Raw genomic sequence first — 26,721 nt, forward strand, 5'->3', positions numbered from 1 at the left:
AAAGAGAGAGAGAGAGAAAAAGAGAGAGAGAGAAAAAGAGAGAGAGAGAAAAAGAGAAAGAGAGAGGGGAGGAAGGAAGAGAGAGAGAGAGAGAGCGAGAGAGAGAGAGGAGGAAGGGAGAGAGAGAGAGAGAGAGAGGATTTGGTAGCTCTTTCACCCATTATGGACCGGGCCTAAATCCTAATTTTTCTACAACGTGATTTTTTTGACGCGGACTTCATTGTAAGTTTTATAAATTTTTCATTTATGACTTCTACAATATGAAAATTTCAACGCTTACTTATCGTCTTCATGGGTGCTTACATGTACTGTTCAACGCTTTAGAAGCATGACAAAAATTCCTAATTCCTAATTGAGCAAAGAATGTGAAGAAAACGCTAATTTACGTTTGCATTTAAAAAATAGACTTTTTTCGGTGGGTGATAAAAAATAAAAAAACTAAGATAGATAATTTAGTTTGATGAATTTTCCATGAAAGGTTCAGCTTACTTGCAAAAATATTCTACCCAAGTAACCAAAAGTTCGGATAAAAGTAGAATTCATAGACTAATCAGCTAATCTAACGATCATGAATAGAATTCTATTCAGCTCAATTCTTAAGTAATTAACCGTACTTTCAAGTTCGCAATAGTTGAATAAACTACGAGCAGCATGCAAAGCAGCTTCTAAACCGAACTAGAAAGTTCACATCAAGTTCGGATAAGTCGCTGAACAGCGCGCTATTCAGCTTGAAAAGAAAACTTCAAAAAACTTAAAATGAAAATCAATTTGCAATTTTTCAATTCCCTTCCACCCATTATTCGAGTTGGTATAATCCCATGATAATCATTTACTGAAGAAATCTAGATCAGAAGAATAATTACCTGGCTCCATTTATTTTAAATTTCATTTTTTTTTTGCAACTTACTACACCAAGCTTCGAACTCGAATCATACCACTGCTCCGTTCCCGCTATATGAGATCAGCATCGATTTTACTCGATGTGCTGATTTCTCTTCGTTACCTACACGTTCATTGCTAGGAACATACCGGGTCTCTCTTTCAGCTTGAAAGTTCTGATAAAGTACAGGTGGAACCTCATGCGAACTAGGAAGTTCAGAAAAGGCTGACGCGGAACTTTTTCTGATCTTTCAAGTTCAGAAAAAGTACACGCGGAACGCAATCTGAACTTAAGCCTGACAGTTCTCTAGTTTGTTTTGATTCGACTGCAGTTTGTTGGTAATGTAATTGAAAAAGGTTTTGTACGCAATATTTTCCTTTTAAACGTTTGTTGAACATTTATTCTGGTAAGCAGTATATACAAAATATGATAAATGATCAAAATCGATAAAAACTTTTTAGATTAATAGATATGCTGTTTGTCGTAGTCGAAACGAGTCGCTGGTGACATAGAAAACTCTCGGTGGTGTCCGAGAAATGGATTCGGACCTCCAGAACCGGCAACATCATGCTGTGGCCGAACGTATAAAACACCCAATGTTTTGACAAAATGCTAAGGGTTAAAAACATCACGCGCAAACAATTGTCTAACGGGAATTCACAGCTTACATCCGGTTTATTTTTTCTGTTGATCTGAATTCATAATTGATTTCCTGTAAGATAACAAAAGAAAGTGTTTAGGTAGAGAAAGCCTTTAAACACCCTAATATCACCTATTGGAATTATAACTTTGTTTACCTTTTACCGTTTATTTAGAAAAAAAATCCGATGATAATAGAATAAACCACTATTCTTTATTGTTTTTGAAAAACCCATTTTTCGTCACTAATCGTGGAGCAAACTTCACTTTCGCCAAAGCCGAGTCGGAACTTAGCATGAACATTGAAGTGGAAATAAAGTACGACATAGACTTCTCCTGATTAAAAGTACGGATAAAATGCTAACCGAACTTTAATTTCCGGCGGCTTAGAAGTTCACGTGTGAACTTTATGTGAACTTCAAGGTTCCAATGAAGAGGCACAAGCAGCTTATCCTAAACTTTCATGCTGATTAGAAGTACGGATAAAATGCTAACCGAACTTTAATTTCCGATGGTTTGTGAAGTTCACCTGTGAACTTTATGTGAACTTTAAGGTTCTAATGAAGAGTAGTAAGCAGCTTCTCCTGAACTTTCGTGCTGATTAAAAGTACGGATAAAATGCTAACCGAACTTTAATTTCCGGGGGTTTGTGAAGTTCACGTGTGAACTTTTTGTGAACTTTAAGGTTCCAATAAAGGGGAACAAGCAGCTTTTCATGAACTTTTAAGTTGCTTTCAGGTTTTGACGGTACTTTATTTAGAATGAAGCTCGGTTTGTGAGTAATGTATCCTGTTGTTCAGCAAGAAAGTTCCACGGAACCAAATCTGAACTTTATGTGAACTTCTAAGTTCGTGTGTTAAGTGAAATTAGAACTTTTGGTTGCTTGGGTACGTCCTTGCAAGCGGCCTTCCGGCAACATTCGCCATGATGGACGAAAACTTGTTTGTGGCGAGTTTTTGAGATCTTTCCTCGTTGTATTATCAATTCTTTTTCAGATATCGCGACAAAATCGTTAAAATAGATCTTAAGTTTCATGTTTACCTAGAAATTATCGTTAGGACGCAGCTGGGGAACGTTGGGCGGGTTTACCAAGTTGGGTAGCGCATAGATATTCAGCCGCTTCATCTCCTCCAACGATCGCTTCGAGTAGCGGGCCGACGCCAAATTCGACCAGGACACTGCGTCTTCGCCGTTATGGTATTTCTTGATTAGCTACGCAATTTCCGGTAGGCACTTCGTACTAAAAGTTTCCCCATTTACGATCAAGTGCGAAATAAGAGCGGCTTATCCTCTTCTCGTTAATTGTCAGCCACGGCAGCACGTTGTTGGGAAACTTGGTGTGTGAATTGAACTTCACATCGGAGCTCACTTCCTTTGGGGGGGAAGCAAAATACGAATTGCCCTGCCAGTCGTTGCCCTTCAGAGTGAGTCCATCGCAACCAGTCGCGTTTAGTCGGGAAAATCGACTTGATCATCTTATTCAACCGCTGCTGCTGCGTCGCTGTCCACCGCTCCGAGACTAATGGACGTGACTGCCGCTAGCTGACATTTATGCCGATGTTCGCCAGGTTACGACGACCTCTCGGCCAAGCGCACGCAGCAATTTAGCCAGTTTTCCCTCGGCATCCGTTTGAGCTTCTTGTCGCTCAAGGCCGTCCGGAATCGGCCCAATAGTGCCAAGATGTGGTAAATGCCGGAATGGGCATATCTTGCGTTTTCGACGCGGACGGGGTACCGTTCTTTGAACGTGCACATTTCTGAGCGGAAAAGCTTTACTGTTTTCATTATCACTATTTTTTATTCTGTTGACTCATGGGTTACTATGATTGATGCTGTATGGGTTGTTTCGTCAGTGCGTGTGAAGCCACCCATTAAAAATTGGCATTTTTCGTTCATTTTTTTCTAAACAAACGTTATGATCTTCGGTCTCTCAGGCCTCGGATGCATTTTGCTTTTCTCGACCGATTTTTTTTTGTCTAACGAATGTAAAGTGCTTCAGGAGCGTAGAAAATATGAAAACGAAATTCCCCGATTGAATTAGGAATGTAAAAAAATGTATTTTGAAGCTGAAAAACACTTAAAAGGTTCTTGAATTAAGTTTAGAATAGCCTGAAACACGGAAAATTTAGAGAAGATAAGAAGAAAGATTTCGAATTGAGGTCTCAAATGCAAGAAAACTCAAAACTAGAAAACGATAAAAAATGATCCCAAATTGTGCTGAGGAAAGCGAATGAACGCTTCGAAATTGGAATGATTTCGAATTGAGATCGATATGGCTGAAAAGTGCATCTTAAGTCTAGAATAGTAGAGAAAATATTCTTAACTAATCACTGAATCGTTCTTGAATTTCACGCAGGACTGCAAAACCTTGAAAATGGCGGAAATACGGTAAAAAATTAGATGATTAAGCTTGAGTGAAAGGTTCCTAAAGCTCAATAAAAGTATGAAAAAGATATTTAACTTAGCTGCGAATAGCGGAAACAGGTTTCCTCAAGTTAGAAACCTCAAAAAATGATCCAAACTTAATTCAGAAAAAATTTATCTCAACCTCAGAGAAGCTAGAAAAGTTTCTAACTGAGCTCACTGGCGTAAAAAAATATCCTAAACTGAGGTCAGAATCCAGCGTTCTTCGAGCGGTAAGGGCGGATAGTAGGCATAACCCACCAGGGGAATTTGACATAGTTTGATCCATTATGTAGCTAGCGGGCCGGTAGAGCCAGCAATGCTGAGACTCCCTTCTACACCGCCTCAGGGTCGGCTCTCGTGTGTTGGTCAAATTAAACACTTGAACTTCGTCTCAAACAACTCTTTTATTTCGTCTGCCACTCCAACTTCCTTAGTCTCTATCTCCTACCTCGTCTCTTCACTTTTTTAGCATTCGGGGCCCCTTCTTCGACGTCTGCTTTCGTTCTACTTCCAAGCTTTGCCACTGCCTGAAGTCTGTTGCCTCTCGCCTTCCCGATGTCCCAGTTGTCGCGGTGCTCCGAGGAACTGGCTAACTCCAGTAGGGATAACTATGCTTGTTAAGAAGCTGGGTTCCAACAGCTTTCAAACAGGAACATGAGGTCCTGAGGGCATAATGAGGGGGGAGGGGGAGGGGGTAATTACAAAATGGTGTTTGGGCGTCGGTTGGAGGTTGATTGTCTTTAAGAAGTTACGCACCTGATAAATCAGTCTCTTATTTCACGATGCCTTCACTTCACTTCCTAACTTCTCTTTTCCTATTTAATCTCAGCTTTAACTTTTCTTTTAAACCTTTCAGCAAACAATAGCAAACTATAGCTGTCGCTTTACTCCTGATTTGAGTTCGTTTATCGTACAACCTTTCACCTAGATATTTTGTCGATTAGTGAGATCCAAACGATGGTTGGCGTTTGATTTTTGGCGCTCTCCACCGGTTCACCCATTAATTACGCCCCCATTTCCAGAGGTTTTTTCGCCTCCGCCCCCATGGTCGTTTTATGGAGTATGTCTCCTGGTGGCGACTAGGTGCATCTCGTCGACGTCTGATTTCTGAGAGTACCGCTTTTAACTAATTCAAGGTTTTTATTTGACTCTTCTCTCATCATTTTGATATTTATTCGCGTAAATCGCGGCACTCTTGGCTTAACGGCATTTTCACCTGTTACAATTATTCGTTGAATCGTCTCGGTGGGTTGCCCTCACTATCCTTTATTACCGCTCGTGGAAAGCTGGATAGCTAAAAAATTCTTCTAATGTAGCTCAAAATGGTATGGAAAGAATCAGCCTGAAAAAATCAAAAGCCATAAATCAAAACGTTTCTGAAACTCAGTGAAGATAGAGAAAAGAGTCCTAATAGAGTTCTGAATAGTAACAAATGCCTCTCACGGCCAGAATGCAGTGAAAACTGATCCCAAATGAAACTCAGAAAAACCAAAAATAACAGTTGTAGTGGAAAAATAAGAAACACTAATAGATTGAGCTCAGAATGGCGAAAAAACGGACGGCTTAGAATGACAACAAAACCGCATTTTCCTAAGAAAAACACGAAACGAATTTAATAATAATTTACTACACCTCCAAGCTTTGATTGTTGAAGTACAAATGAAATACAAAGAAAAAAGTTACCCACTTTCAATCCCGCTGATTGACTTTTCTAATGACAGAATCTGTATCACGGGTCTAACCGGTGGTGGGAGCCACGCTTCTCGGCGGCCGTCCACGACTGATGGACACGGGAAAGCAAATCGCGCAGTGGAACAGGCTTAAAATTGGATAATAACTCTCGTACTCGTACACTCTCGTACAGCATCCCACTGACGACTCGGTATTCGGAATTTCGCATAGCCGCAATGCTCGCTTAATTGAATAATTCCGTCAACTTTTATCACACAAACTTTTCCAATCAAAAAACTGTTCGCCTAGTCCGTCACCACCTTCCAAGTGCGACTATCAGTCTTCAGTGAGATTCGCAGCCTGCCAGACAGGATCGACCGGAGTTCTTTCGGATAGTGGAGTTTCTAAAGTGATTTTTTTAAGGGAGCTGAAAGTGACCACCAACAGTATGTAGTTTTGTGTGAAATTCATTTTATTTGTGACACATGTCGATGTTCTTTTTATCGGTTTTACTGCACTGATAGTCTACCAGCTTAAGGGACCAAAGCTTTCTCGCGGTGGGATCCATGATTATAAAATAGATGAAAAGTATGAAGCCCTGAAGGGGCGCCGTTAGGCAGAATAGGTAGGAGATTAGGCTTCCCGCTCCGGCAGTGATCATTATGCCAAAAATCCACGGAAGTCCAAGAAGAAAGAATAGAAACGAAGAAAGTCTCAGTTGTGAAAATGTTAACCGTTTGTCTGTGGTTCGCTGGAGATTGTCCGGGATACGGTTAACGTTATAAATGATCAGCAGGAAACAGGTTGCGTTAGTTAGGATGATCATACTTATTGGTAGGGTCAAGCCGAAATACAGTGCCGGGCCGTGGGGATAGCAAATGTCGGTCGAATTGTTCTGTTTGTGGTAATGGGTGTAATCGAGTGTTGCGAACAGTACTACAGGAAGCAGTGGCAAACACCAGCACAGGATAGAGGCCTTTAAAATGCAATGTGACGGACGTAATCGTCCGAGGACTTTTATGTAGCGCATAAACTGCAGATAACCGATGATCAGCATCCACATGAATGTGACGAGAATAATGTAATGAAAAGCTGCTCCAAGTAAAGTACATTGTACCCTACTGCTTTCTTTGTCCCGGTCAATATCTGGTCCGTCCAGGAATACGATGAACATTTCTATTGCGATAGCCGTTGAAAGCTGAAGTAATATTTTCGAGTTGGCAGTAGCTCTCCAAGAAGGGAACAAAGCTGCGGTTACGAAAATTCCAGCCACACCTAGTAGAGACAAAGTGCACCCAATCGCGGTTATTACATCCAAAACAACATTCGCCTGATCACAGATAAATTTCTGTGATACGCCTACAGTTTCGATGTACTGAATATCTCTACATAGCCGGGAAAACGAGGTCAAATGAGAGCACTTGCATAAGGACACGTCGCTGGTCTCCTCCGCCAGATAACATCTCCTTTGGGACCAGGCTGGCATCGCATCAACCTCGTTAGCATTAAAATCCCAGTACCCACAGCTGCTGGTTCGATTCGTGTCGGTATCGTGGAAAAATATCGGAAGCTCTCCGGGCAAATCCGAACCAAACCCTGGTACGGTGATGCTAATAATTTTACTGTTTGCTCTCGAAACTGAACCGTTGTTAACCTCCCGGAAGATGCGATCGTTGAAAAAAACGGTCACCACAACCCGGAACGGTTTCGTGTCGATGGTGTCGTTCGCCACTGTTTCCCCCAGCAGCAGTATGTTCTCCAACAGAACGGTTGGAATGTAACTGGCTATCTCGAGCCCTGGTTCCTTGATTATGTCGGCCTCCGATTCATCGGCGGTTATCAATCTGAAAACAAAATACGAGAAAAAGAGCATCAGTTGCAGATTTGTGGTGATGTTTCATGATTGGAGTCGTTTTCTTACTATGAAAAATATAATATTTCTTTTTAGAAACAGTCGAGGGTTTTTTCTCTTAATTTTCATTACAATGATAAATTTTTTGTACAACTCGAGATTTAATTTACTCTTTAACACGGTCTTCACGAAATTGAAACTTTTGAACAAGGATTCAAACAACGCCTATAGTTATTATGCGGGACCATCGAGCAAAGGAGGCATCGACTCAAGAGGTTCGATTTTATTGAATAATAGGGCCAATATTCCCGAGTTGCTCAGATGTCAACTACTTTAAATATTTATAGTGAATAAAAAAAAACTGAACCCTTTTTTGTTCTGCAGTACCTTCTAAACTCGGTAATGTCTGAACAAATCGAAAAAAGCCACGATTAAAAACAAATAAATTCTCGTTCATGGCTCGATTATCTCTACCCGTGAAATCAAATTATGAAATATAGTGACTTGCCGTGATTTTATTTAAAATAAGCTCTTTTACCACTCCTAGTCAAATGTCTGCTTAGTTATTTTCATAGGCTTTTTTTTTCTTCATCTATAGTTTATTTGACACGGCACAAATACAATTCAATGTTTAACGGCGCCAATTATATCTGGTAGCTTACTCCAAAGTATCTTAATAACTAAAAGCAAATTTTTTATCCTCGCTGCCGACTACGAGCTGAAACTAAATCTAACTTAAAGCTAGAATATTTTGCATTAAAAGCACAGGTTTGCTGTTTGATGGTTTTCATTGCCATAGGTAAGCAGCATATTAAATTTGTTCCGCTGCTGGGCCAAGATATTACGGACTGGCATATTGGGTTGTTTCCATCGGGCCTTGAGAGTATCGTGCGGGTCTGATTGCTGTTTCCGGATCCGGGGTCTTAACGTGTTCTTGTCGTTTGGTTGGATGTAGGCGGAAGGGAATAGGATTAAACTGGGGCGTGGATGGATTTCAGGAAAACGTATATAAGGGACATGTAGGATAGGTCACGGCTCGCCAAGACATCACGAACAGGAACAGCCGGCTGCCTACCTTCGGCCTGCAGGGAAGCTATTAATCTAGACCTGGCGTCACGGTGTACAGGGCATGACCAAACAACGTGCTCTATGTCGTGATAACCTTCACCACAGGCACAGATACCACTCTCCCCGAGCCCAACACGACGGAGATGCGCGTCAAATCTATAGTGATTGAACATAAGCCGGGACATCACGCAAATGAAATCCCGACTTACATCCAACCCCTTGAACCACGGGTTCGTCGATACCTTGGGGATTATGGAATGTAACCACCTTCCCAGTTCCCCCTTGGTCCAAGAATTTTGCCAACTGATGATCGTATTCTGACGTACAAATGCAAAAAATTCATTAAAGGCAATTGGTCTTTCATAAATATCACCGTTTGTTGCGCCCACCTTAGCCAAAGAGTCCGCTTTCTCATCACCCGGTATCGAGCAGTGAGAAGGGACCCACGCTAAGGTAATCTGAGTAGATTTTTCGGATAAAGCACTCAGATGTTCCCGTATTTTCCCCAGGAAATACGGAGAGTGCTTAACATCTTTCATCGATCGGAGAGCCTCAATGGAACTGAGACTGTCCGTAAAGATGAAATAATGGTCCGTGGGCATTTTTTCGATAATCCCTAGGGTGTACTGAATTGGAGCTAATTCTGCGACGTAAACAGAAGCAGGATTATCGAGTTTATGGGAGACGGTTAAATTGTTATTGAAGATACCGAAGCCAGTGGACCCATCAAGAAGTGATCCGTCAGTGTAGAACATATTGTTGCAGTTGATGTTTCGATATTTATTGGAAAAAAATTTGGGGATCTGCTGCACGCGTAAATGATCCGGGATTCCACGAGTTTCTTCTATCATGGATGTATCGAAAAACACAGTAGAATCAGAAGTATTTGATAAGTCGACATTATTTGGAATATTCGAAGAAGGGTTAATATTATGGGACATGTGATTGAAATACAATGTCATAAAACGGGTTTGAGAATTAAGTTCGATTAACCTTTCAAAATTTTCAATCACAGGACGGTTCAAGACCTCACATTTGATAAGAATGCGAGAAGACAGGCTCCAGAAGCGGTTTTTCAATGGTAGTACTCCAGCTAAGACCTCCAAACTCATCGTATGGGTCGACTGCATGCAACCCAAGGCGATACGCAAACAACGATATTGTATTCGCTCCAGTTTGATCAAATGTGTGTTTGCTGCGAAGCGGAAGCAGAAACACCCGTACTCAATAACAGACAGTATCGTTGTTTGGTAAAGCCTTATAAGGTCTCCTGGGTGGGCTCCCCACCATTGTCCGGTTATTGTACGAAGAAAATTCACTCTTGGTTGACATTTTTTCATCAGATACCTCACGTGACAACCCCAGGTGCCTTTAGAGTCGAACCAGATACCAAGATATTTGTGTACCAAAACCTGAGAAATCGTTTTACCCATTAATTGTGTTTGAAGCTGAGCAGGTTCATGCTTCCTAGAAAAAACTACTATCTCAGTCTTCTCCGGAGAGAATTCGATACCTAGCTGTAAAGCCCAAGCAGACAAATTGTCCAAGGTATCTTGCAATGGTCCTTGCAAATCGGCAGCTTTGGCTCCTGTAACAGAGATTACACTGTCGTCTGCAAGTTGTCTTATCGTGCATGAATTTGCCAGACATTCGTCGATGTCATTTACATAAAAGTTGTAAAGAAGGGAGCTTGAACATCAGCCCTGGGGAAGACCCATGTAGCTAATGCGAAAAGTTGCCAAATCGCCGTGCGTAAAATGCATGTGCTTTTCGGACAACAAATTGTGCAAAAAATTGTTCAAAATTGGAGAAAATCCTTGTCGGTGAAGTTTACCCGAAAGAATGTCAATAGAAACGGAATCAAAAGCCCCCTTAATGTCCAAGAACACAGATGCCATTTGTTCTTTGCGAGCATACGCCAGCTGAATATCTGTAGAAAGCAGCGCAAGACAATCATTCGTCCCTTTGGCACGGCGGAAGCCAAATTGAGTATCTGATAGTAGACCATTTGATTCGACCCAGTGGTCTAAACGACGGAGTATCATTTTTTCCATCTATAAGGCCTATAAGAGTTGTGATCAGAAGCTGGTTTCCCTGGTTTTTGGATGGCGATCACCTTCACTTGCCTCCAATCCTGCGGTACAATGTTTTGCTTCAGGAACTTATTGAACAAGTTCAACAAGCGCCTCTTGGCATTGCCGGGTAGATTCTTCAACAAGTTGAATTTGATTCTATCTAACCCAGGCGCGTTATTGTTACAGGACAGAAGGGCAACTGAAAATTCTGCCATCGTAAAAGGTGATTCTATCGCGTCGTGGCCCGGAGACGCATCGCGAACAATGTTTTGCTCAAGAACAGAGTCCGGACATACTTTCCTGGCAAAATCAAATATCCACCGACTTGAAGACTCCTCGCTTTCGTAGACCGTTACGCGATTCCGCATTCTTCGGGCTGTGTTCCAAAGAGTGCTCATCGATGTCTCCCTCGATGTCTCGTTCACGAACCGACGCCAATATCCGCGTTTCTTTGCTTTAGCCAGGCTTTTAAGCTTGGTATTAAGCTCCGAATACCGTATATAGTCGTCGGGTATACCTCCCTTCTGGAAGGCCAGAAACGCGTCGGATCTTTGCGTGTAGACATCGGAGCACTCTTTGTCCCACCACGAAGTTGTAGGCCGTTCTTTAATCGTTACGCCGGGATATTTCTTCGTTTGGGCTTGCAACGCGGCGTCGAGAATCAAGCCCGCGAGGAGGTTGTATTCTTCAAGTGGTGGATGATGTTGAATCGAATCGACCGCTTTTGAAATCATTTCCTCGTATAACTTCCAATCGACATTCCGTGTGAGGTCATACGGAATGACAATTGGTCGCATGCGAGTTGAATTGTTAGTAATTGAAATAAGAATAGGCAGATGGTCGCTACCGTGAGGATCGAGGATTACCTTCCATGTGCAATCCAACCGTAGCGACGTCGAACATAAGGATAGATCCAAAGCGCTTGGGCGCGCTGGAGGTTTCGGGATACGTGTCATTTCGCCGTTGTTTAAAATAGTCATGTCTAAGTCATCGCAAAGGTTATAGATTAAAGAGGAGCGGTTATCATTGTAAGGGGAACCCCAAGCCACACCATGAGAGTTGAAGTCTCCCAAAATCAAACGTGGCGAGGGAAGAAGTTCTATTAAATCAAAGAGCAGCCGTTGCCCAACCTGTGCTCTGGGAGGAATATATATTGAGGCAATACAAAGCTCTTTACCTTGTATTGTCATTTGACATGCGACAACTTCGATGCCTGGAATCGAGGGGAGGGTAATACTATAGAAAGAATAGCACTTTTTAATCCCTAAAAGTACTCCTCCATATGGGGTGTCTCGATCAAGGCGAATAATATTAAAATCATGGAAGTTGAGATCAATATTTGAAGTAAGCCAAGTTTCACAAAGGGAAAAGGCATCGCATTTGTTTTTATTTATCAAAACTTTAAACGAATCAACTTTTGGTAAAATACTTCTACAATTCCACTGTAAGACAGAGATAGAATCCTTCATATACGCAGTTGAATTAGGCATCGAAGGATACAATCGCTGCAAGGAGGGGCCATTGGGCAGTCAACTGCTTCAAAAATGATCTAACTGTTGGGAGGAATGCTGTAAGAAAAATTTTAATTGGATCGGGTACATTGAAATTTTCAAAAATCCAGTCCACAATGTAAGAAAATTTCACTAATCCAGAGTTTGTTTCATCAACTGGGAGTGCAAAAGGAACAACTGGGGTTTGAGATGTTCCTGGCAGTGCTGGGAACTCCTTATGGGACTTTAAATTTGCAGGCCCAGGAGGAGTTTGCTTCGGTTTTTCTGCAGCACTGTTTGGTTTGTTCGTACTTTTCATTACACTTTGGGAAATCTTAGGACCTTTACGGGGAAGTTTAGGAGAAGAAACATTTTTCCTCTTCCTAGACTCCCCAGGATTGGCATAAGATGTTCCCGCTGATGAATCGTCAGAATCGGTTTCATCAGAGGACAACAGATCAAAGGGGTTCGATGTTATGGGAGAAGTGGTCACGGTCTTCTTCAGCATCTCAGCATAAGAACGCTTTGAACGCTCCTTAAGTGACCGCTTGATTTTATCTCTGCGCTGCATGTACACCGGGCATGTGGAGAGCTCATGCTGGTTTTCCTCACAGTGAATCCATTTTTCAGCATTAACACTGCAAGAATCTTCCGCATGAGTCTCCCCACACTTGCTACATCGTGCCTTATTGCAGCAGTAGGCGGCTGTGTGGCCTAACTGCTTGCAATTGGTGCAATTCATAACACGGGGTACATACAATCGCACAGGCAGACGAACCCGATCGATCGAGACGTGGCTAGGGGTGCAGATCCGGCAAACGTAACGCGAAACGAGTCTGACGGAGTGTAAACTTTTTTACCGCCGACGAGAGACATGGACCGCAATTGCTTACAATCCAAAATCTTCGCCTGTGTTTCGGTATTTTTGAAGCAACCGGTTGCGCTTTTTAGGATACACTCGACAGACAGACTCGAATCGGTTATGACACCGTCGATCTCCACGTCTCGTGCGGGTATGTAAACGCGATACTCGCGTGTGAAGAGCTCAGAGCAAGCGATAGCATTGGCCCGTGCCAGATCACTGACCACGACACGGAGCTTGTTAGGTCGGACCTTGGAAATTTCGGTCACGGCCTTGTACCCCTTCGTCAGGTCTTTAGAAATTTGCAGTATGTTTAATCGCTTTGAATTCACTCCTGCCTTTGGACGAAAATAAACAGTATAGCTGCCCTGTAGAGATCCGTCCGGGTAAAGCCTGGGGCGAGGGGGGACTGGTGAATGAACAGGGGAGGGGGTAACAGAAGGGTCAAGGGGGTTCGGGGATGGTGGCACGGGAGGCGAGGGATCTATATCCATCGCGCTAAATGTAGCGCACTAGCGCCGACAAGAACACGTACCTATTTACTTCTTCCTTCCAGCAGTGGTTGTCCGATCGTTCGAAGCTGCACCCAAAGCAGCCAGCAGCACCAGTACAGCAGCACCAATACAGCCACCAGCAGTGAGCCGGGTGTGAGATCACTCAGCACAGCGACACGACTCGACTGTCAAATGATGGCCTTGAATTAGAAAGATCTATTCACTGTGCACAGATCAAAACTGCAGCTGGTATTTTGCACCAATACAGCCAAAGTTGCGAGCCGGGTACAGAACGTAGCGACACAACTCACAATCTAGTTGGCCTTTAGCGCGAATAATACACTCTTTTGTTTGGCTATTCGTACACACGGACCGGATTGTAATAGAACGACCACTTTGCACGTCCGTGTTCGACGCGGAATGCTTTCATAGGCTTTATTTATTTTCAATTCACCGCTTTTTACTGTTGGATGTATTTTGTATAAGGTTTTTCAACGGTTTTTAAAAATATCAACCATGTTTTTATGGGAGCTTTTAGTTTTGAGTTGTGCTACACAAATCCGACGGCTTTTCAAACTATGTTTTGGTCTGATCGGTCAGCGATCCGATTTCGTTCTTCTACTTTTTGAATGAGTTTCTGATAATATTTGACTTGTTTGGAACTAGGTATTACTCATTTGAACCGAATTGGGAATAAATCTTTCTATTTTCTGGTCTCGATATGGCGCGGTTCGCAGATGTTCCTGTTCCTTATAGAAATGCGGTAGAATGCACCGAGTTGAACTGCATATCATTCAGTGATTGCTGGTGTGGTAGGAGTTTAAACGATGGATATTCCAACCAAGATGGATATTCGGTTTCGAAGTCACTGAAAATGGATTTCCCTTTTCAAAAGTACACCTAGGGGATATCGAAGCCGACTTTGGCAGAACCCGGGCGCAAACCAGTGGGATGGACGATATTCCCCAGATATTTGATTTGCTCTTGGAGAATGCTGCATTTTTCTCCCCGAAGACGGAACCCGAACTCCTAGAGTAGACTTTACGCTTGGTGCCAGTCTGTTGAAGCAGTAGAGTTCTCGATGGGTTTCAATAGTTGACAGCTTCTTCAATTTGTCGTCTACTTCAACTGGAAGCTACGCCTTCGAGACGTCGAAGATGCATAAGAACTTACAACCATTGAGCTTAGTGAAGATATCATCCGAAACCGGTAATCGTCCCGTGGATCAGTCGGCGCTGATACGTATGTTTTTGTTTAGCTTCTTCACAGTAACGATAGGAGGTGTCTATTGGGAAAAATCGACAAGTGTGATAATTCCTGGCTGCTTCAGACGATCGATTTCGGCAACAACCTTTGCTAGAGGATGAGGATTGAATGAGAATGGAACGTACCTAGTCTCAAATCGCTAAGAGAGGTTGCGAACCTCACAGGGTATTTACTTCACTTCACTTCATTGGCCGACGAACCGTTACCGGTCTAAGGCCGAATGAATTAGAGATGTCCAGCTTCTTCTATCTAGAACAGCCGTTCTCTAGTCACCTCGTACACCAGCAGAGCGTGCATCTTCTTCCACCGCGGACATCCACCACGTGCGAGGTATCGATCGCAGGACTTTACGCTCAAAAACTCCCGAGCATTTGTCGATCAGCTTCCTTCAGCGTCCATGTTTTATGTTCGTAAAGGGCCATCGGGAGTATCAGCGTCTTATACAGCGCTAGTTTCGTGCGAGTTTGTATATTACGGGACCTTAGCTGGTTACGTAGTCCGTAGAAGGCTCTGATTGCAGCTGCAACTCGTCGTTTGACTTCACGGCTCATATCGTTGTCACATGTCACAAGCGTACCAAGATAAACAAATTCATCAACTATTTCAAATCGTTCCCCATCTATCTCCACCACAGCACCAACACCACGGGAACCCCCACGCTCCCTGCCAGCAACTTTGTACTTTGTTTTGGCAGAGTTTATGCTGAGTCCCAACCTCGTTGCTTTCTTCTTAAAAAGGGCTGAAGGCCTTCTCCACGGCCCTACGGTCGATACCAATGATGTCAATGTCGTCCACAAAACCAAGAAGCATGTGAGATTTCGTGATGATCGTACCGTTTCTTTGCACGTTTGCTCTTCGTACTGCACCTTCGAGGGCGATGTTAAACAGTAAGTTAGAGAGAGCATCCCCCTGCTCCAGTCCATCTAACGTTACGAACGCGACTGATGTCTCGCCAGCTATCTACATGCATGATTTCGATCCCTCCAGCGTCATACGACTTAGCTTAATTTTTTTCGTCGGGAATCCTTGTTCCAGCATGATCTGCCACAGCTCGTTACTTTTCACTGAGTCGAAAGCCGCCTTAAAGTCCACAAACAAATGGTGAGTCGGTAAGATATACTCCCGGAACTTATCGAGAATCTGCCGCAGGGTGAAGATTTGATCTGTCGTAGAACGCCCCTGCCGAAAACCAGCCTGGTATTCGCCGACAAAGGATTCCGTTAACGGTCTCAACCTGGAGAACAGGATACGGGAGAGCACTTTGTATGCGGAGTTGAGCAACGTAATGCCTCGATAGTTACTACAATCCGGTCGGTGACCCTTTTTGTAGATTGGGCATATGAGGCCTTCCTACCAGTCGCTCGGCATTAGTTCATCCATCCAGATCCTAAGTAGTGTTCGACATCGGACCGGGTAGGGTCCGGTAAAAGTCCGGTCCGGTCCAAAGTCCGATTTGACCGGAACCTTCAAAGTCCGATTATTTTCCGCACCGGACCGGAACGGAGCCATCCGGACTTCGGAACGGACCGGGTAATGCTTTCCGGATCCCGGATATTTTCGGTGAAAAAAAAATTATTCAATTTAGGTCATAGAACGCAGCAAGTTATTCATTCCTTTTTTATTTTTTTCGCTGCTTTTATTAAAAGTCAACCCGTATGACCTTCCTCGTCTTTTTAACATGTAATATATGCTTTAGTTGATCACATGGTTCTTATAAAATTAGAAAGAAATTAATTGTTACATTTTTTTTGCTATTTCAATTTACCTCCTGCTATCACTTAGAAACTAGTCAACTTCGAAACTGGCCAGCAGATTTCCAATTTCAAATTCCTGGTTTTTTCCCGATTTTTCCGGTTAGAAATTGATGTTTTTTCCGGTTTTAAACACATGAATATATAAGGTCAACCACGTTCATTCATTAACAAAATAAATTTGCGAAAGAATTTTGTTTTTAATATCATTATTTCATTTCAAAACTCTCAAAAAGGCTAACTACTTCGGCCAACATCTATTTGCTGTTGATTTTCCGACTTTTCATGGCTGAGGAATGCAACTCGGCCCATTGGGTAATCCTCAACGAGGTATTATCCGGTATTATCTTGTGTCTAGTAGAAAGGACACACTTGGGGCTCTTCGAAACGTGTAACGTGCAGAAAATGTCATTCTCTCGAAATTTTCATTATTTCACTCAGCTAAAATCAAGATATACTTCAGAATCAATTTGTGCTTCATGTTTCAGAATATTTTCACATGAATTTTTAATGTATTTTGAACCGTTCTTTGGAACAATTTTTTGTCATTTTTAACTTACGTAAATTAAATACTGATTTAATCAACCTGTTTAACTAAAGCGATATTTGTAACTTTCTGCACTCTCTGGTTGGGGTTTTCGGCGTTTTGTAGAGCTGGTTTCTGCTTTTTTAAACCTTTGAAATATATATTTTTACAAATTTGAAATTTAATTCAAAATTGTTTTGGCTGCTGTTAAGCTTCGGAAACGACAAATCTTTGAAATCATTTTTTATCATTTCAAGCCTTGAGAAATTTCATCAATTGTTTTAAACTTTTGTTACGGATTTGAGCCTCATTCAAAGTGCTAATTTAAAAATAAAATATAAAAATTCATTTTCCACTAATTATAAATTGAATTTTGAATACGATTGTGAATTTTTTTAATTATATAAATTTTGAATCTTTTTTAGGGTTTCTTTTTCTGATTTCTCGTCAGACTTTAAATAATCTTTAATATTTTTTTTTTCTTGTTTCCTGATAACTTTTTCATAGTAATTTTTAGTGAACGAGAGGAAACATTCCAGTTATTTTTCAGAGTTTTAGAATAATTAGAGCCCATTTTTTGACCCCGAATAAGATAGTTTTTCACCTTGCCTGAAACCGCAATTAGCAAAATAGCCGTTTCTGGCAATTGTAAATTTGTTTGAGAATAAATTTTTGCATTTTTCAACCTAGTTATTACCCATTTTCTGGTGTTCACACACTTTTCTAGATTCAGGTTTGAAATTGATTTTAAATTGATGTTGTTGGTTTCTTTTAGGCTTCAATAAAATTTTATTGCTACTTAGAAACAATTTTTTCAAAATTTCAGAATTTTCAACAAAAATCTATTTAAAAAAATTTGATTTATTACTTTTAAAATACAATTGAATTTTTTTATGTTGTTGGTGCATTTCTGACTTTAAATTGAAATCTGATCACTGACTTTTATCGAAGAGCTTTAGAAACATTTGAGCATATTTATTATCTTTTTCTAGTCTCTGTAAACGTTTCATGGCAATTGTGAACTGGATTATAAACAATTGTGGGTATTTCTGTCGTTCAAAATATTTTTTCCGTTTTCTTAAGGATCTCTTGAGGCTCAATTATTGCCTCGACAATATAGAAAGGACTAATTTATTACCATTGTTAATCTTACGTGGTATTGTTCCAGGTTTATTTCAGGCGAATACTTTTCGCTATGGCCCTTAGTTTTGACTTTTTTATTTCAAAAATACGTCTTTCTGATTTTGGAGAAGTATGCAAGCAATTTGAGAAAAAAAAACAAAGACAGGCTCTGCATTTTTAAGCCTCTAGAATACTATTTCATAAATTTTGAATTGAATTTTAAATTCTTTTCGTTGCCTCTGGTCTTTGAAAATGCAAATTTCTCAAAATCAATTTCTGATATTTCTGGCCTCAAGACTCTCAAGCGGATTTAAGCTTAACCCATTCCCGGTAGAGAAAAATCAATTTTTACCTCAAACAATGAACTTTAAACTTTTATTATTAATCAACTACATGCATAATCATCACAAACTGTATTGCATATTAAACATCAATCTCTTTTCTAACGATGCTGAATAGTATCGTCGTGTAAATTTTCAAGTATAATTGTTGAACCCGAGTCAAAGTTTGAATGTCAGATGATTTTTTTTTACTTTTGCTTATTTTTCGTCGGTCTATTTCCGCCACTATTGTGTCAATCCCCGACACCCGGGGAGGCGACTCCAACTAGAATCCCAACCCTCTAGTGCCCAAATTATTTTCTAAACGGACTTCAATAAAACCACTATAAACCATTATAAACACTTTTTAAGTATTAATTGAAGCTTTTCGGAACTTCGACTGAAGCCCGCCAAATGGCGGTATTGGGCACTAGAGGGTTAACTAACGACCTATTGATTAACGGACCGGCACCAACGGCTTCACTTTCCCATGCGATAGAAGAGCTCGGAGATTTTTCGCCTCAGAAAATCTCCAGAGGATTGAATCTAATTCTGTTTTGGTTGATTGTGAGTGGATAACGTCACCACACAACCATCGATACCTATTGCGAACCCAGATCCAGCGTGGTTAGTGGAGGCGTTACTTGTTTTAGGTTTAAAATATTTTTTTATCATAGTTTAGTTTTGCCTATTTCAAGTTAACTTACAAAACCTGATTGGAATCATTCTTGACTTCTCTGGCCTTCGGAATATGTTTTAATAATTTGAAGTTTCAACCTTTCCTGGGCTTCGTAGGTTTTTGTAGGCGATTTGTAATCTAAGATTCAAATCTTGTTTCTTTTTAAAGAATATTTTTACATCAATTAATAAAAATTCGGTATATAACTTTGAAACAAACTCAGACATAAATGACATTAGACGTTGATCCTGTAAAGTGGTGATTATTTTAATGTTTGTTCGTCACTCAAAAGAAGGAAAACAAATTAGAGAAAAACAATCGCAGTCAACTGTTAGTGTACAGAACATTTGCGGTGCTAGCGTTAGGATTCTATTGACTCTAACGGTCGGGATTCTAACATATGACGACTGGCCTGTTGGCAAAGCCAAACAGATGGGCCGGCTTTTGGAATATCGTGCCACTCATGTTAATTCCCGCTCTTCTAGTGACACCGTCCATAGCAATATTAAACAGTACATTAAATCTCTTCGAGTTTCAAAAAGGCTTGAGAGTGCCCCCGATATTCAACAACATAGATCACTCGATCAATCGTCGGTTTGACCAACCGTGTTAGTTTGTCCGGCAATCCGTAGCTGGTCTCGATCGATCGTACCGTATGCCGATTTGAAATCGATGAATAGATTATGTGTGGGCATTTCTGCATAACCTGCCGAACCGCAAATATCTGATCCGTAGTGGCGCCTGCACCCCGCATGGTAGTGGCCCACGCGAACTGCTTCGCAAATGGTGATAGTCTCGTTGTCCATCACCGCTGCCACGATGCGATTCGCCGGGAAAATCGACCTGACCATTTTGTTCAACCGCTGCCGCTGGGTCATTGCCTACACCTCCACGACCAGTGGACGGGCACAGGACTGCTGCTTTCCTACATGCATTGCCAGTTACATTTTCACTGTTTGCCCTCTTGCACCGACCTTTCGGCCAAGCGCACGCTGCGATGTAGTCACTTTTCCCTCGGTCTTCCTCTTTAGCATCCTTTGGAGCTTCTTATCACTCAGAGTCGCCGGCCGCCCGGAACTGGGCTTTCTTCGGTGTTCTGATTGATGTCCAATAGTGCCAAGGTATTGTAGATGCCGGGACGGGTGTGTTAGGCGTCCACAAAGTGCCGCACGATGTCCGTTTTCGACGCTATGGGGTACCGTTCTTTGAACGCGCACTCTTTTCAACGGAGTAGCTTCACTGTTTTCGCCATCATGGTTAGAGTTCGACTGATAGAGCTGTCAAATTTTTATCTATTGATTCATGGGTTACTATGATTGATGGTGCATGAGTAATTGCGTCAGTGCGTCTGAAAGTGCGTGAACCCATGAAAAATCGACAATTTTTGTCCATTTTGTTGAGTGCAAACTTATCAATATTTGTCTTTCTAAAAAAATTTAGACAATTCTTTTGCAGCTTAGCAAGAACTTTCTCTGTCGCATAGTGATACACTAAGGTCGCTTTTTACGCGGATTTTTTTACGCGGCTTTTTTTAAGCGGATTTCGGAATTCACGCGTTTTTTTTACGCGGATTCCGGAATTTACGCGGTTTTTTACGCGGAACGTATCCCCCGCGTAAAAAGCAACTGTAGTGTACTTCGTCTCCAAATCCTCCAAAGCAAAAAAGCGCTATTTCACTCCGCGCCTACTTTTCGATCTCACCGCTATACCATGATCTACACATCATAAATGCGAATATCGCCTTTAAACTCGAAATCCAGCGATTTATTACAAATTCTTAATCTTTTATTTTACTTTTACTGAATATTTTGCTGTTTTCAGTGAGTCTAGAATAAATTTTAAATTCTATCTTTCAAAAAATTCCTGTAACAATTTAAACCCAATCTGTTTTTTTTTTCATTTTCTAGCTAACATTTTGAAATTGCTTTTTGCCTCCTTGGCCTCAAAGAGGCTTGCTTCTTCGAAAAAAATTGTATAAATTGTATGTCTGTTTTTACTTTTCTGATGTTCCCATAACTGATTAACTATGTTTTGTGACAGGAAAGAAAGTAGTCCAATCGTAACCCTAGAACTAAATTTTTCGAAGTAGAATACTTCTCTCAGGAAGTTCGGCTACATAGGGATGTGAAATGAAAATCTAAAACCGAAAAAAGTGAAGAATATGTCCAATTTCAAATGCTAATAAATCGGTTAGTATTCGATGGATTTCCTTCGTTCTTGCAGCAATAGATTGGAAAATTGTCTAAGATTCTTCCCAAAAGAAGATAATTGTAATTTTATTATTCACACTATTGTATTATTGAAAATAGTCAAGCCTTGTCACAACGAAAAATTCGACCTCTGATTGGTCGTTATATGATTGCTTCCCAAGCACGGTCGACAGAATCATATACCTTGCAATTTTAAACATGCTATTTGGCCTATAAAAGAGCCTGTTTCAGCCGAAAACGGTCATTATTCATTCATTGATTCACTGTCTCTTGAGCAGTTCGGGTGTGTATATTTTTTTAATCGGTTCATTAGTGTAGTATAGTATAGTATCATATCGCTCGTCCGTGTTTCGCGCAATTACATAACTACCACATATGGGTGGTAAACGCCGAAGAAGAAGTACAGCCAGCCCAAAGGTTGCCAACGTCACAGCCAGTACCCCTGACCAGGTGCAGCCAAAAAAGCAACGAAATGAAGAGGAGTTATCATCAATTGTATCGCAGAATCGCTACAGCGCCCTATCTGAAGAAAACACCGCTATTAACAATAGTGAACTGAATGGATTCGGAGAACTTCAAGACAATCTTCTCGTTACAACCAACATGAAACTACCGCCCTCGATAGTAAAGTCCATCGGATTGGAGGAGCTGAAAAGAGGTCTAGTAGCCAAGAAGATCAAAGCGGAGTTTAAACTTTGTCGAATCGGCATCAAGGTGGTCATACGTTCCAAAGATGAATATGAAAAAGCTAAAAAATATCTGAATCAACTCAACGCAGAATATTTTACACACGACCTGCCGTCAGAAAAACCGTTCAAAGCAGTTGTTCGAGGGCTGCCTGCCATGGATGCAGCTGAAATTAAAATGGACCTTGAGCTCCACTACAAACTACAACCATTAGCAGTATTCCCGATGGCCAGACACGATACTGCCAGTAGATATAGAGATTGCCTCTACCTGGTCCATTTCAAGAAGGGAACAATAACTTTGGGAGCGCTAAAAGCCATCAGAGTCATTCAGGATGTCATCGTCACCTGGGAGGCCTACCGGGCAACGAGCAACGGAGTGACACAATGCATGCGGTGCCTGAATTTCGGACATGGCACCCGAAACTGCCGGCTTAAAGCAAGGTGCAATTTCTGCTCTCTCGGACACTCCTCGGATTCCTGTCCGATCGAAGGAGCAGTAGATTACAAGTGTGCCAACTGTAATGGACCCCATCGAGCTTCTGATCGAATCTGTAAAAAACGAGAAGAATATAAAAACATCCGGAAGCAAGCATCAACAAGCAATCAACCAGGGAGGAGAAGAGACCGATTTCCACCACCAGTTCCAGTATTCGACGAGAACAACTATCCAACACTTCAATCGAATTACCGAAACCAACAAATGCCAATAACACTGGCGGCATCGGCGATGCAACCACCACCGCAGCATGCAGAAGGGGTGGACCGACGATCGAGAACAGAAAACCGCTCCCCTCCGGGTATTCAACAGTTACCTCGTCAGTCTATACCTGATGAAAATCAATCAGCCGGTGTACCTCCGCTCAAGTACACACCAGCTGACTTACTACGGATCCTGAATGAAATGTGTGACAAATTACAACAGTGCTCTACGCGACTCGAACAAGTGCGTACACTTGGCGAATTCGTACTCAACTATGGTTATTAGTCCGATTAAATTGCTACTTTGGAATGCCCGTGGTATTAAGCGGAAGTCAGTTGAACTACTGGATTTGCTGGATCGCCGTAATATCGACATTCTAGTGATAACAGAAACGCATCTAAAACCTGACACAAACTTTTCCCTGGCAGGATACACAATCGTAAGACTAGATCGAACACACTCGAGCGGGGGTGATGTAGCGATTGCAGTGAAAAATAACATTAAGTTTAAAGTGCAACCCCATTATAAAACCACAGTAATTGAAGCCCTTGGGCTAGTGTTGACAACAGATATTGGTGAATTAATATTAATTGCAGCCTATTGCCCTAGGCAGTGTTTCAACAGTAATGGCGACAGCGGAAGATTTAAGAACGACTTAGCCAAAATCACGCGATTCGAAAACAAGTTCATAGTGGCTGGTGACTTGAACGCTCGACACGAATTGTGGGGGAATTACAGAAGAAATAAAAATGGTGAGCTCCTGTCCGACGACTCACAACTTGGGTACTATACCATCAACGCCCCGATGAAACCAACCTTCTTTTCACCTGCTGGAAACCCCTCCACGATTGACATGTTCCTGACAAACATCGAACAACACATCAGCATCCCGGAAACGATAGCTGAACTAAGCTCCGACCACTACCCGGTCGCACTCCAGTTCAACTGTACTTCAACAACCCGGCCGAAGAAAATGAGGAAGGACTATCACTCTGTCAACTGGGCAGAATTCCAGTGTAGGGCAGACCACCGTATTAACTTCGACATCCCTCTGGTAACCACTGCCGACATCGACCGGTCATTGGAGGATATGAAAGCAGCAGTGGTGGGCACCGTTCCGCTAATTCGCTAAAACGCTAATTAGCGACGCTAATTTTCGGTTAGCGGTTTAGCGGTTTCGCTTATTTTTGAGCTGATTAGCGAACTGTTAGCGTCGCTAGAATTTTGACCTTCGAAACGCTAATCGCTAATTCGCTAAATTTGTAGAGAAGCGACAAAAAAATATTTACAAAATATGTGAGTTGCTGATGGCGTACATAAATTGATTCGAACGATGAACGTACTTTACGGCGAAAATTACTTTATAACGTATGTTTCATTCAAATAACGTTCATTTGTCTCAACTGTCTAGTGTTTCTCTCCTTACGACATAAGTGCAAGTCAGTCTTTTTACCATAGAATGGGGTTCCATTTAGCGTACAAGCCACTAGAGCAACCTGAAATTATGGTAACTTCTTCGATTCAAATAATAATTGTGTTGTTTATGGAAAAAAACTTTAGAGTAGATTTTTTTTATATACAAGCAAAACCAATTTTTCTGCTCCTTGTTTTCAATTAAATCCTCAAGCACATACTAACAGACGTAATATTGGAACCTAGCTTCATTGTCACGAAAAAAAAACCATCATTTGAAATTTCTACTGAAGCGATGCGCTACCGGCTTGATTACTCCGCTTTGTCATCTTTCCCACCTCTCATTCTCTACAGGCAACTTTCCATCTGCATGGAAGTTCGCGTATATGTTTCCGGTTTACAAAAAAGGTGACAAGAGAAACGTCGATGATTACCGCGGAATCTCCGCCGGGAATTCAGTCTCAAACTGTTCGAGTTGGTCGTGATGGAACCGATTTTTTATCATTGTAAGTCTCTTATCTCTGATACGCAGCATGGATTCAAGCCAAAGCGTTCAACAACAACGAATCTTCTAACGTTCACCTCATTTGCAATGGATATTATGTCTGAAGGGCACCAAACCGATGCTATATACACTGATTTGTCAGCAGCCTTCGATAAAATTAATCACAACATTACCATTGAAAAACTCGACCGAATGGGATTTGGCGGAAACATTTTACGCTGGCTTCAATCGTATCTTGCGTTTCGCCACATCATGGTAAAAATTGGAGACAACAGATCGCAAGAATTTCATGCTTCTTCCGGAATCCCACAAGGTAGTCACCTCGGGTCTTTAATCTTCATCCTCTACTTCAACGATGTGAACTGCATTCTCAGTCGCCCCAGAATACCTTTTGCCGACGACATGAAAATTTACGCCAAAGTGCTGATAGCATATCTGCTATACCGTTGCCGCAGCCTCGCGAAATTTGGGAATGATAATGAGAATGGCCAAGAATTTCAGGGACGTATTGCAAAAGTCTATATTGCTCATAAGTTCGCTCGACGCTAGAACACTGTTCGGAAGTGTGGAGCCCTCATAACTTTAATGGTGCCAACAGAATCGGAGCAATTCAGCGGAGATTTGTACGTTTTGCTCTTCGACATCTACCTTGGAACGATCCCCGCCAGCTCCCCAGTTATTAAAATCGCGCGCAGCTCATCGGCCTTGACTCTTTGAAAGTAAGACGTGATCTTTCACGAGCTATGTTAATTGCTGATAGCGAGAACCGACTGTGCTGTAAAACTGGGCAATATCAATCTAATAATTAATTCCAGAGTCGTTCGGAATAACCTTTTCCTGCGAAATCTTTTCGTCGTACAAATTATGGGGCAAACGAAGCTCTTAGTGGACTTTAGCGCGTTTTCAATAGTGTATCTTCCGTGTTCGACTACCATCTACCTCGCTCTAGTATTAGGAGTAATTTTTTAAATATATATTGAGTCTGTTGAACGAATAAATAAATAAAATTTACAGTTAAACCACAGTCATTGCGTGACAGTGTCGTCTAGGGAGCTGCCATGCAGTCTGATATATTTTTGTGGTTCTCAGTTTGACACATGCACGTACACTAGCACTGCTTTTTTTACGGAAACTACTGTTATCTCCCAAACGAAGAATTGATTCAGAACTTGCTAGAAATGTCTGTTGGTCTGTGTCTCAAGTTTGAAGATCGTATTGCAAACTTCGAACCTCTCATTATAAAGAGCATTCAAAAGTAATTATTTTCGTTTGTTTTTATGAGCTATAAATATGGCCACATAACAATCTACGTGTTGAAAAGTCAGCGATTAGCGAAAGTTCCGCTAATATGGGTTTAGCGTTTAGCGTTTAGCGATTATCGAGCTAAATATTCCAGCTAGCGAATTATCGATTAGCGTCGCTAAATTTTCAGTTAGCGGTGCCCACCACTGGAAAGCAGCCATCATTGCAGCGGAAGACGAATGCACCCGCAAAATTCCTACTACTGTGAGTATTCTTCAAATCGACACTGAAACTAGACAATTAATACGTAGTAGAAACACTGCAAGAAGACAATTTCAAAGGTCAGGGGATTTGAACGCAAAATTTCTTGTAGACAGAATGACAGAGAAAATCCGTGAGAGAATAAATAACTTAAAAAATCAAAAATTTCAAGATAACATCTACAAGCTAGACACCCGCTCCAAACCTTTTTGGAAAATTGCAAAAATTTTGAAAACAAGACCCCAACAAATTCCTCCTCTGAAAGATGGTGATACATTATTACTGTCCAATCTAGAAAAAACAGAAGCAATTGGTCAGCATTTCATAGCTTCACATAGACTGGGGTTCGAAATAACTAGCCCCATGGAGCAGGTAGTACAAGAAACTATAAACAGCTTAAATAACAATCAATGTTATGTTCCTCCCAATAAGAAGATCACCATTGAAGAGACAAAACTAGTCATCAAAAACTGCAAAAACATGAAAGCCCCAGGCTTTGATCAAATTTTCAATATCCTCCTGAAGAAATTAAGTGATCGCGCAATCACACACCTGGTCAATATTCTTAACAAATGCATGGACCTCCGATATTTTCCCTCG

The 26,721-nt window shown here is 41.5% G+C and overlaps 2 protein-coding genes across 3 annotated transcripts in view; one reads left to right on the forward strand and one right to left on the reverse strand.

The window, feature by feature from the left end:
- Positions 1 to 4,264: 4,264 nt before the first annotated feature.
- Positions 4,265 to 26,721, reverse strand: part of LOC129717919 (uncharacterized) — a 56,354-nt gene continuing 33,897 nt past the window's right edge. The window contains exons 3-5 of one of the 2 annotated variants that reach the window (XM_055668217.1): positions 5,613 to 7,440; positions 4,682 to 5,267; positions 4,266 to 4,587 (exon numbers count right to left, since the gene is read on the reverse strand). In XM_055668217.1, coding sequence (XP_055524192.1) covers positions 6,069 to 7,440 — 1,372 coding nt within the window. In that variant the 3' untranslated portion in view covers positions 4,266 to 4,587; positions 4,682 to 5,267; positions 5,613 to 6,068. Of the gene's footprint in view, positions 5,268 to 5,612; positions 7,441 to 26,721 lie in introns of both variants that reach the window. The other variant, XM_055668209.1, reaches the window with a different exon arrangement.
- LOC129717935 (aminopeptidase N) overlaps positions 5,893 to 26,721 on the forward strand; it is a 31,961-nt gene continuing 11,132 nt past the window's right edge. Inside the window, exon 1 of the mRNA XM_055668229.1 lies at positions 5,893 to 6,042. The gene's annotated coding sequence lies outside the window, so the exon portion shown is untranslated. The remainder of the gene's footprint in view (positions 6,043 to 26,721) is intronic.

This window comes from Wyeomyia smithii, chromosome 1 (genome assembly GCF_029784165.1).
Source record: "Wyeomyia smithii strain HCP4-BCI-WySm-NY-G18 chromosome 1, ASM2978416v1, whole genome shotgun sequence".
In the NCBI taxonomy this organism is placed as follows: Eukaryota; Metazoa; Arthropoda; class Insecta; order Diptera; family Culicidae; genus Wyeomyia; species Wyeomyia smithii.